The 11,365-nt window shown below is 47.5% G+C and overlaps 1 protein-coding gene across 2 annotated transcripts; it reads left to right on the forward strand.

Annotated features, from left to right (window-relative positions):
* Positions 1–2,666: 2,666 nt before the first annotated feature.
* Bpifa1 (BPI fold containing family A member 1) lies at positions 2,667–9,080 on the forward strand. 2 transcript variants are annotated; one of them, XM_021156722.1, is made up of 9 exons: positions 2,667–2,713; positions 3,531–3,798; positions 4,015–4,174; positions 5,450–5,557; positions 5,862–6,011; positions 7,052–7,130; positions 7,441–7,504; positions 7,878–7,953; positions 8,906–9,080. In XM_021156722.1, the coding sequence occupies exons 2-8, from the start codon at positions 3,543–3,545 to the stop codon at positions 7,916–7,918; spliced, it is 858 nt and encodes a 285-aa protein (XP_021012381.1). In that variant the 5' UTR covers positions 2,667–2,713; positions 3,531–3,542; the 3' UTR covers positions 7,919–7,953; positions 8,906–9,080. The 2 variants fall into 2 exon arrangements, with proteins under 2 accessions (XP_021012381.1, XP_021012382.1); XM_021156723.1 differs by lacking the exons at positions 2,667–2,713; positions 8,906–9,080 and adding an exon at positions 6,129–6,136 and having other exon boundaries at positions 3,543–3,657; positions 3,754–3,798; positions 7,054–7,130; positions 7,878–7,918.
* Positions 9,081–11,365: the final 2,285 nt, after the last annotated feature.

An 11,365-nucleotide genomic window follows, 5' to 3' on the forward strand; every position in this document is an offset into this window, starting at 1 on the left:
TCTCTCTCTCTCTCTCTCTCTCTCTCTCTCTCTCTCTCTCTCTCACACACACACACACACACACACACACACACACACCCTTCTGAAAACCTCCCCAAATTCATCTCCTCTGTATCTCTTTCCTATGTTCTAGAGAACGAACCTGAGATAAGCTGTATTCTTTTAACAAGAAAACTCAGCTTTGCTCTTTAAAAAAAAAAAAAAAAAAATGGAGCCGATGTGAGTTTGGGCACAGTGAGCTATATCAGCAAATTATCTCTCTGTGTTCTTGGCTAATTTAAGAACTAAAACAAAACTGTGGTTCACATACACACACACACACACACACACACACACACCACCAGTACAGGGTCCTGAGTACAGTGTATGGGAAGGAGGGGAAGGAGGCCACCCACAGTTTCTTTGGCTCACAGTAGACCTCTCAGCGTCACCTGTAAAGGAAAGCTGGGTCAGGAACCTTAGCTGGGTGTCCTGCTGCTGGGTAACTGCTCAGGAGAGTGCATGCTGGAGCAGCAAGCGTGCAGGGCATGGAACCCCTCAAAGAACAATTCCAGCAGAGGCAGAAGTAAGGCATCAGTCCATACAAGTTCACACGGAAAGAAGAGATGACCTTCACCAAATGCTCCCTTGATGTGCTTGCCTGCTCTTGGACTCTTTAAACTCAGGACAGAGTGTCAAAAGCAAACATCTGTGTGAAACAAGAGTTCCCACCCTCAAGACTAGATTAGTCCCTATGTTGGGGTAGAGGTGGGAGGAATCCAAGAGAAACTGAAGAGAACACAGCTTCAATGGGTCCAAAAGGTATCACACACTCCCTCCAAGACAGAACTCAGAATGAATGGACTCAGGAAACCCCACAGACATGTCAAGAACAGAGAATGCCTATGCCCACACTCCTGCCCAGGGCCAAGACAATAAATGACCCAAGGAGAGACAGTGAGCCAGAGGGCTTAGGTGGGAACAGCAGCTGGGCTAACAGCCACTCCCCCGCCCCACATAGTTCTGCCTGAGGCCTATAAAGGGAAGGGGCACAGACAGTGTTGTGTGTCCAAGGAGGAGACAGTAAATGATAAATGCTAACTTGGAAGAAGCCAGGTGGCAGGTGACATCCCTGTTTTTCTAGTCAAGAGCAGGGACAAGCCTCTGTATACCTTGGTACAAGTAAACCCCTGAGACAGGAATGAAGACTTTTCTGTAAATGAACAAAATATTATCAGAAATAGCAGGCAAATCTGAAGACTGTGTGGACACCTATGTTACCAAGCAAGATGCGCACCAGCTCCCCAAGAGTGCTCTCCCCAAGACCCTGAGTGTGAGGCCATCTTCATCTTACACAGAAAGAAGGAGCTTCCGTGATGAGTGGCCTGAAAGGTCAGCATACAGCTAGGAGCCAACCTGCCATGTTTTCTGCCATAACCCATACCAGCATCCTGACTTCAGGGATTTCCGTTCACCAAACACACAATCCCAGGTCTTTTCCAGGCCTTACCTACCTCCATTTACCCAAAGACCCTGTGCAGAGCAAGACCTACTCTCAGACCAGGCATAGGGGCATGCCTGTAGCCCCAGCACTCAGGAGTCTTAGCAGGAGGATATGCTGAAGGTCAGCCATAGTGACTTCAAAGCAATCCCATGCTATAGCATAGCCTAGTTAGTTTCAATTCAAGACCTTGACCAATCCCTGACTTGGTTTTTGTTTTTTTTTTTTGTTTTTTTTTTTTACTCTGCAAAATGGACTTCACAGGTCTCGGTAGTGGAGAACAATGCTTCATTACTTTATCTGAGGAAAGGTTAGGGCTAAGAGGCCAGAAGCTGCAAGATCCCTCAAGCCTGCCAACCTAGAAAGATGTTTCCAGAATACAGAAGTGGGAGGTGTAGTGTGGGAAATCAAAATGGAGAGCAAGTATAGAGAAGGATCAGGCCTCAGTTTCCCACTGTAGAAACAAGCCCCACCTTGCCAGAATGAGAGGACCTGGCACAGGGTAGAGCCTGGCAGGATTCCCTCCGGGCAGTGTTTCTCTGCTGTTACTATCCAATGAGTTGGCTTCTAACTCTGCCTTTTATCCTCAGAACCGTTTGTGCTAACTGGGCCTCGGTTTCCTCCTCTGCAATAAAGCAATAGTGTCCCAAGATCTTATGAGCATCTACATACATTAGGGCTCTTTAAAAGAAAACACCTCCCTTGTACTCATATACACACATATAAAATTTAGGGGGTCTGTCAAGATAGGGAGGGAAAATGTAGCTTGATTCCTAACACTGTGGGAACAAGAGTGCCAACTGTAGAATGAATGAGCCTGGGGGGATGGGAGGAGAGGTCACAAGTGATGAGAGCAAGACAAAGGTTCCTGAGTGCTGGCTGGACTGCCCCTTTCAACACTGAAAATCTGATCCTCTCGCCACTTGTGAGCATGGGTCTCCAACCTATACCTCATGTGTGAAACCGTGAAGTCTTGAGAAAGCCTCCATCTCAAATTTTCTTGTTTAATTTGTGGACTGAGCAGCTTAGCTGACTCACCTGTTAATATGATTGACAATTATTTACCTTGGAGGGCCCTGAAAGACACTTCTAAACTACAGAAATTGGAATTATCTCTAAGCCCATCATCCAATATCAAGTTTCCCAACTGCCATTCTATAAAAGCGGGTGATTCTTCCTTGGCAAAGTCATAGGAGAGGAGCCCAGGACGGCCACTGAGACCTTGAGACTCAGGTGAGACCTGCCCCTTCCTCCTCTCCACAGATGCTCCAGGTAGCAGAAGGCCAGGTCTCTCACTGTAGGCTGGAAGACTGGACTGTCACTAACTGGGGATCTAACAAGAAAAACAGAGCTGGCCATGACAGGGACAGGGACTGGCCCCCTGCATTCATCTTTCCCGGAGAGGATGACATTGATAGAGGAGTGAACTTACTCCATGTATCCTAAGTAAAAGCTCTAGGAAGAAAGGTTAACAAAATGATCATCATGGAGTGAGAGGCTACCTGTGCTCATGTGATATTCAAATGCCATGATGGGATTTGACCAAAGAACAATCCCTGGGCAGAGATGAGGGCCAAGCAGGTCAGGTCCTCAGCCTCTGCCATACAGGATCCTCGTCATCCACACTGAAGAATAGGGCTGAGGTCAATGGGTCAAACCCCCACAGTCACATCCCACAGCCCCAGAGTAAACCTGATGGTCACGTAGTTAAACAGAAGCTTCTGGGTCAGGCAGGAATGGCTTCAGAGCCTCTCACAGCTCCAACTAGTGACCTTAGGGAAACTGCCTAGAGTCACTACACCTCTGCTCCAACCATGCAGTAGGGGTTGTCTGTGCCCACATCTGAGGATGTGGCAAAGATGAAGTTGGTGGCTGAACCCATCAGCCTGTGGCCTGGGACAGACCACTACGGCAATGTTAGCTATTATTGCTAGTTATCAGCCCCTGGGGTCGGGGGAACAAAAGCAATCCCATCCTCTGGGGACAGGGCATACAGTGCAGAGATTCCTCTGATAGCTGTGCCACAGAGAACTTGTCATTCTGTCTGCAGACACCAAGAGAGATGTTTCTAGTTGGGAGCCTCGTTGTCTTCTGTGGGCTGCTGGCCCACAGCACAGCACAGCTGGCAGGCTTGCCATTGCCCCTGGGCCAGGGTCTACCCTTGCCACTGAACCAGGGCCTGCCCTTGCCACTGAACCAGGGCCTGCCATTGCCACTGAACCAGGGCCAGCTGCTGCCCCTGGCTCAGGGTCTGCCTTTGGCTGTAAGCCCAGCACTGCCTTCAAATCCCACAGATCTTGCTGGAAAATTCACAGATGGTGAGTCTATGACAGTCCCTTTCAGGGGATGTTCGTGTGTGTGTGTGTGTGTGTGTGTGTGTGTGTGTGTGTGTGTNTGTGTGTGTGTGTGTTTTAACATGTGTGCTTGAGTATATCCAATCTCGCAATACCAGGAAGGCAGGTATGAGGGAGGTAGGGGAGGTAAGGACCTGCAGTTGGCAGACATGATCTCTGAAGCTCTTTCCCCCTTTACAGCTCTCAGTGGTGGCCTGCTGTCTGGGGGGCTGCTGGGCATTTTGGAAAATATTCCACTCCTGGATGTTATAAAGTCTGGAGGAGGCAATTCTAATGGCCTTGTTGGGGGCCTGCTGGGAAAACTGACGTCATCAGTTCCTCTCCTGAACAACATCCTCGAGTGAGTATCCACACAGAGGGACTTGGTTCCCACTAACAACAGAAGTCCTGGGCAGCCCTACAGAGGGAAAAGGATGGGCTGAGCATGAAGCCAGGGCTCATCCCCAGGCCTCTCTTCACGCTGGCAGGGACATTGGCCTTTTTGCCCCTGCAGTGGCCCCAGTCCTAAGGCACATCCTGGCCCCCAGCAGAAGCTGTTATCCCTGGGACAAGCCTTCCATGTCAGCTTCATAATCCCCAGTTCTCAGATGGAAAAAACTGAGGCACAAAGATGTGCCTGTGCTCACATAGCTAGGGGGATGCAATCAGGAATCTAACTCAGAGAAGCCCTAAGGTTTGCCACCCACTGTGTCCATCCCACCAAGGGAATGTGAATGGTCACTAGGTTACCCTCCTCATCTGCATCACCTGTGCCTGAGACCTGACATAGTGCTTCCCATGACAGCTTCCTAGGCACAAAGCCACAATGGGGAACTTGTTGCAGTGACCACATACCCAAGCCTGAGTCTTTATTAAGAATGGACCCAAGCCACTGCCAAGATTCCTCGCCTCCCGGGCCTTTGCTTCCTGACCTAGAGATAGTCAGACAGACTTCAGTGCTGGATGACCTGCGGTCAGGCACCTGGTCTCCTGGCTTTGATTTCTCCATCTGTGAGATGGAGAGCAAGACTCTGGAGAAGACCAGGGGCAGTGAATAGGACCCCATGGATGGGTCTGAGAAGGCTTCCTCCCACCCTTTTGCATTCTTTCCACCTTCTGCTCTTTAATCACCGTGATAAGTACTGAAGCCTGACGTGCTACTGAAGATTATGACAAAACTAGTGGTTTGGGCCATAAGTCCTGGGCAGGGCTTATTCTAGTTGCCCATGTATCTTCTATGTGTGTATTGACAGTCCAGCACAGCCAGCCAGCCATCTTTCCTTCCTTTCATATACCTACTTGCACTTCTGTCCACCCTTCTATAAACCCAACTACCCATCTCACCTTAACCTACAGAACTATCCACTTGCTTTAGATGGCTCTGTACTATCATGCACAGTCTCTTTCCTCAAATACCTTCTAGACCTGAGATGGATAGAGGACCTTGTGTATTGGGGTTCAATTCAGGCAGAATTGAAGGAAGATGGGTGTGCCAGAAAAACTCTCTTCCTGTCTTCCTTACCTCAGGTATCCAACTCTCTCTGAGATGGGTAAATTTGTGTGGGGGAAAAAATGGTTTCCAGGTTTAAGACTTGAGACCCTGATTCTTTCCCCTCTAATGTTGCCCCCTGAACAGCATAAAAATCACTGATCCGCAGCTGCTAGAACTTGGCCTTGTGCAGAGCCCTGATGGCCATCGTCTCTATGTCACCATCCCTCTGGGCTTGACACTCAACGTAAATATGTGAGTGGGTCCGAAGGGGGTGGCAAGGGGATGGCTCACAAGGAGAGCTTGGTGGTGATGGGAAGCTGCAAGTGCCTGGGTCTCAAACCTTAGCACAGCGGCTGGTGCACTGAGCAAACTTGGCCGTGTAGCAAATGGCTTGACCTCTCTGAACCTTGCTCTCTCCTACTTGGGAGATGAGGACAATGGTGAAACATATTCGGTAAAGTAAGGCTGGCACTCCTAATAATAAGAAACCCCCTCAACCTTGAAATGCAGGAGAGGGACGGATGCTAGCTAGTAATGATGTCTCCTTTTCTGGCAGGCCCGTAGTTGGAAGTCTTTTGCAATTGGCTGTGAAGCTGAACATCACTGCAGAAGTCTTAGCCGTGAAAGACAATCAGGGGAGGATTCATCTGGTTCTTGGTGACTGCACCCACTCCCCTGGCAGCCTGAAAATCAGCTTGCTCAATGGGTGAGGACAAAAGGCTAGCTTCTCCCACCCAGAGGCAGCAGTGTGGGATGATGATGTGTGTGGACAGTGGGTGGATGAGTAAGAGGATAGAAAGGAAGACGGGTATGTGTGGAGGAGGATGGGTGGTAGATTGACGAATGTGTGCTTGGTGACATGGACAGACAGATAAGCAAATGGATACATAAATACTCACTTATACCTTATTAGACAGAATGGCCGACTTTTTAATGCTGTGAGAAAGCAACAGTGTATATGTTGTGGCTTTTAATGGCATTAATACTTTTTGTCTGTATGGCCAGCTTCATGGACCTCCACAGATATTCTATCTAAAATTGTCTTACCTAATTATTACCAAGAGACAAAGTTTATTACTATGAATTGCTCCAAAACTATGCTAGATGGTGTTAAAGAACATTATCCTGTTTATTATACACTCATATTTATAATAGAATAGCCAATTTTATAAAGGATTAGGCAATAGTGTGTATGTAAGCCCCACCTACTACAGAGTGTGTGAGCTTCATTTGTATTTCTCCAATTTTGTCTCATCTTATTTATTTGTAATACAAAACTACATTGAGGATATCAACAGAATTCTAAGGGGTAAATAGATGTAGAGGCCATTTCAATTGCTTGCTCTAGTTGCTTGTCACAAGGGAAGGTCCAGTCATACATAGTGTACAGGACCTGTCCACATGTGCCTCACATTTACTAAACACATGCATTGGGTTTTGTGGGTACCATTTCATTGAGCCCCCACAAGGATCACATACTACGCATTATTCATGGATTCTGTACAGTCTTGTTGTATGTCTACTCTGCCCCTGAAAGCATTTGTTTGTTCTACACTCGTCTGAGTATACACAGCTGGGTTGGGTGTAATGCTTCATCTAAGCTCCTTGCTGTTCATCTACATAGACATGAGTGGGAAGGCCTGGTCTCAGTTTTGGGGTGCCAAGACTGAGGGTGCATAGTGGATGCTGAACTTCCCAAGCCCAACCCCAAGCCTCTGAGCCACATCCATGACTTTTCTCTTCCAGAGTCACTCCTGTTCAAAGCTTTTTAGACAACCTCACAGGGATATTGACTAAAGTCCTTCCTGAGCTGATCCAGGGCAAGGTAAAGGATCAGAAGAAGGGTCAAGCCCCTTCTCCACAGGTCTTAAAGCTTCTCTGGCTAAAAGAGAGCCCTGGTGTGAACTAAACCCAGCTACCCTGTATGAGAAATGAAGCCATCCATTAATCCATTAATCCATCTATCCTGTGATTCGGCTGTCTATGTTACTTATTTCTACACATCCAAATGCACTGGTTGGTTTCTTCTGGGCTGTAGAAAGTATCCACAGACATTCCACCTTGGGCATGCTGCCTCTTCAAAAGTCTTTTTGCAGGAGGTTATGAACCTAACTCCTCTCTCTGACCCGGGTCAGGTATGTCCTCTGATCAATGGGATTCTCAGCGGTTTGGATGTCACCCTGGTGCACAACATTGCTGGTAAGTCCTCTCCCCCAAGGAGTTTTGTCCCTGCACATCATGGGACAGCTGGGCCTCACTGGCTTCATCCCTCCTTCTTTGGATATATCCTTGTTTCCAAAAATTATCCAGGTGAGTCTGAGATAAAGCCTATCTCCTCCTCCTCCTCCTCCTCCTCCTCCTCCTCCTCCTCCTCCCCCTTCTCCTTCTCCTTCTCCTTCTCCTCCTCCTCCTCCTCCTCCTCCCCCTCTCAGCCTGACCTGAGAACAGCTGAGCTGGCTGGAGGAGACGCAGCCTTTCCCCAACATTCCTGGGAGTGGTGAGCATGCCTGACTCCTTCACCACCAGAACATGCCTCTAATATTACTTTTTTGCTTTTGTTGTTGTTGTCCAGAATTACTGACCCATGGACTACAGTTTGTCATCAAAGTTTAGGCGTCCCAGGAAGGAAGGCTACCTTGGCTGAGCTGGTGAGGACTGCTCCACATTCCTCCATATCTGAGGATTGGCCATTATCCTTCTAGAAGGAAACAAGGATCTAGGAACAATGTCATCAGTATTAGTCAGCTATCTATCACTCTAATGAAAGACCTAAGATAATCAACTTATAAAGATAAAATTGTTTCTTTTGGCTCACAGTTTTACAAACCCAGTTCATGACCAATCTCCCCATTGCTTTGGGAATGTAATAAGGCAGGGATTATAGTAGAAGAAGGCATTCATTTAGTAGCCAAGAAGCAAAGTGAGAGACAGAAAGAGATAGAATTCCACAGTTCACCCTGAGGGCATGCCCCAATCACCTAAAGATCTCCCCCTCCCTAGTACCTCACTCCTACAGGATCTACTATCTCCCAGCATTGCCATCATGGGGACCATGCCATTAACATCTGTGCCCTTAGGGGAACATCTAAGATTCAAGTCACAGAAATATCTAAAGAGAGACAAGCTTCCACTTGAACATACAGAGAAATACACACAAAGGTCCACAGGAAAGCTAACGGGGAAGAGAGACACAGGTGCCAGAGTAACACAATGATAACGAGAAATAGGCATCATCATGGATGCATACATATCATCATCATCTTCATCATGGATTCACACACACACATCACCATCATAGGCACACAAGCATGAGCACACACATACACACACACACACACACACACACCAGATACGTATGCGATACAGACCCACACAGTCTCAAATCACTATGCTTATACATATGTGCAAACATACACATATTCACTACAGTCACATCTCCGTAGTGCAAGCACATGCATAGTCAGGCTCCTTATGGCTGAGATCCTATCCTAGGGTCTCTGCATGCCTCCTTCCCCGAATCGGGCCAGTTTGATGATGGGACAATACCAGTAGGAGTTACTGACCTCGTTTCACCTCCTGATCAAATTCTTCTCCCAACAGAATCATTTCTTGCTGCTCAGTCTCCTGCCTCTTGCGCAGTCTCCCATGGCTCACAGAAAGGGGCCCACATCCTGGAAAATTATGTCTTCCTTCTCCTCACGGAGCCTGATCTCTTTTCCCATCAGGCACGATTAATCCTGTGATCCTCACTAAATAAAATAGCTTTTCATCTGCACTAATGTGTTGTGTCGTCACCATTACTTGGGACTTTAGAGGCTAGAGAGAGTCTGAGGCCATACCCAAGACTCTTGGGCCTGGTATCTCATATACTAAAACAGCTGAGGGCTGGGGTCCAGCTGAATGTGGATTAGGGGGTGACCCTGCTGTTCTTAGGGGGTGTGGATAAGCACGCAGGCATTGATTTGCACACACAGGTTGCCACACAAGACGTGATGCAGACGACAGGAGATATGTTCCAGAGGTGGGCACGAGATGGTAGGGTGTGAGGATACTTACGTCTCTCTCTGATCCACATCTCAGGTTAGGGGTTGGGAGGAACCAGGAATGTGGAAAGGTGAACTGGATGGAGCAGGAAGAGCAGACCTGGATGGTGGCCACTCTGTGTGGAGATGCTTCAGAGGCCCTGAAGGAGACACTTGACACTGTCACACCAGCCTCTTTTCTGTTCTCCCAGCAACAGGAGGACAGAGAATCACAAAGAAAGAGAGTGGGAAGGAAGGCACCGCGGTCCAAGTGTTACCTGCTTGTGGAAAGCATTGAAGAGGCTAATTGGAGTTGTCATGGTTTGCTTTGTTTTGTGTTGTGTTTTCAAAGGAAAAACTTGATTTTGAGGAAGCAAGAAGAGGAGGGGTGAAGCTGAGATTGTATAGAATGGTGACAAACTGAATCCACTAAAAGAGTCTCTGGGAGGCCAGAAAATCAAACAAACAAGACAAAAACAAACACACAAACCAGTTCAGTGGACTCCAGAGCAGAGAAGAGGGTAGAGCAACCCCAAGCCTCTTCCCCAAAGCAATAGCAACATGTGCCCTGCCCACTAGGTCCCTGTACAACAGCTCTTAAACTTGCCTTCATCTGATCTGGCTCAGGGTTCACAGACTAGGAAGGTACAACTTCTCACATGTTTGCTGAAAATCAATCAGAAGTGGTTGCTTAGCACCAGCTGCCTGGGGTGCTTAGCACCAGCTGCCTGGAGTGGTGATAACATTAAAGACAATGAATGTGCCAATGATAAACTTCCAAAGGACAATCTGGGGAATAGAATGTAGGCTTCAAATATGTTCAGGAGGCCACACTTACATATGTATGGTTTTGGAGGGTTCAGAACAGCCTAAGGAGAACCTATGCTCTTGCCTCCGGCTAACCTGAAAGTTCTGTGAGAGCAAGTGATATAGATGAAGGTAAGGTGCATTAGATAAGGCAGTGGACAGCCATTGCTCTGGGTTCGGTCCTTGTACAAGGCCCCAGCAGGTCAATCTGAAAGAGAACTGACTCACTCATATGAAGCATATTCACCAAGGTTGGAAGCTGCCTGGGTCCACTGGTTCCCATTGGCCATTAGTTTTGCAGAATTATCAGTACATCAGGGGACATATTTGAATCCTGGACCACATCTGGTTGTTCAGTTCCTCCTGGTGAGCTGGCTATTTGATTATGGAGTCTACTAAACCCTAGCGATCCTGGCTGGGCCAGTCTTGTATGTGCCGATTCATTTTTGAAGATGGAGTTCTGTTGAGTCTGTCCATTTGTATTGGTGGAACTCCAATCAAGTGAAGGCAGTTCAGGTCACAGCATTACTAAAAGATATACAGTCTCTTTCAGTACCGAGTAGCAAGTAAAGAGCTGCCATTTGAAGATATGTATATGAAAGTCACTTCAGGCAACCTATGTGTCCAACAGCCTAGAAACTGTACACCCCAGGGACAGTTTCCTATGGCCATAAGCACCAATCAGCATAGGCAAAAGATATGGGCACCTGCAATGTCACTGGGCCAGCAGTCCCAGAAGCCTTAAAGGCAATGTATGGGCCTTGTTGAATGTCTTCTAAGGCCTGCTTCCACAAAAGGCATCATTCAAAATGGGTGTTTTGGCAAGCCACCTTGATTAGGGGAAACCAAAGAAAAAGGCTCCTAGGTAGAAGACATGTACTCCTTAGTTCTTAAAATCCCTAGTCTTAGCATCAGGCTTGGTTGCAACCACCATTTCCTGCTGAGCCATCTCTTCAGTCTATGCCCATATTAGTGAATATCACCAAGGACAAAAACATTTGTTCGATCAAGAAGAGGGAAGACCAATGGGTGGATACTTCATTCCTCCTTAAAATAGGGAACAAAATACCCATGAAAGGAGTTACAAAGTTTGGAGCTAAGACAAAAGGATGGACTATCCAGAGACTACCCCACCCGGGGATCCATCCCATAATCAGCCACCAAACCCAGACACTATTGCATATGCCAGAAAGATGTTGCTGAAGGGACCCTGGTACAGCTGTCTCATATG

The sequence above is a fragment of the Mus caroli genome, chromosome 2 (assembly GCF_900094665.2).
Source record: "Mus caroli chromosome 2, CAROLI_EIJ_v1.1, whole genome shotgun sequence".
Classification (NCBI taxonomy): domain Eukaryota; kingdom Metazoa; phylum Chordata; class Mammalia; order Rodentia; family Muridae; genus Mus; species Mus caroli.

Bases quoted from the DNA above. Each gene is read 5' to 3' on its own strand.
- Bpifa1 (XM_021156722.1), top strand. From the start codon at position 3,543: ATGTTTCTAGTTGGGAGCCTCGTTGTCTTCTGTGGGCTGCTGGCCCAC. The intron at 3,799-4,014 runs GTGAGTCTATGA...CCCCCTTTACAG, and splicing joins TGCTGGAAAATTCACAGATG to CTCTCAGTGGTGGCCTGCTG. The intron at 4,175-5,449 runs GTGAGTATCCAC...CCCCCTGAACAG, and splicing joins CTCCTGAACAACATCCTCGA to CATAAAAATCACTGATCCGC.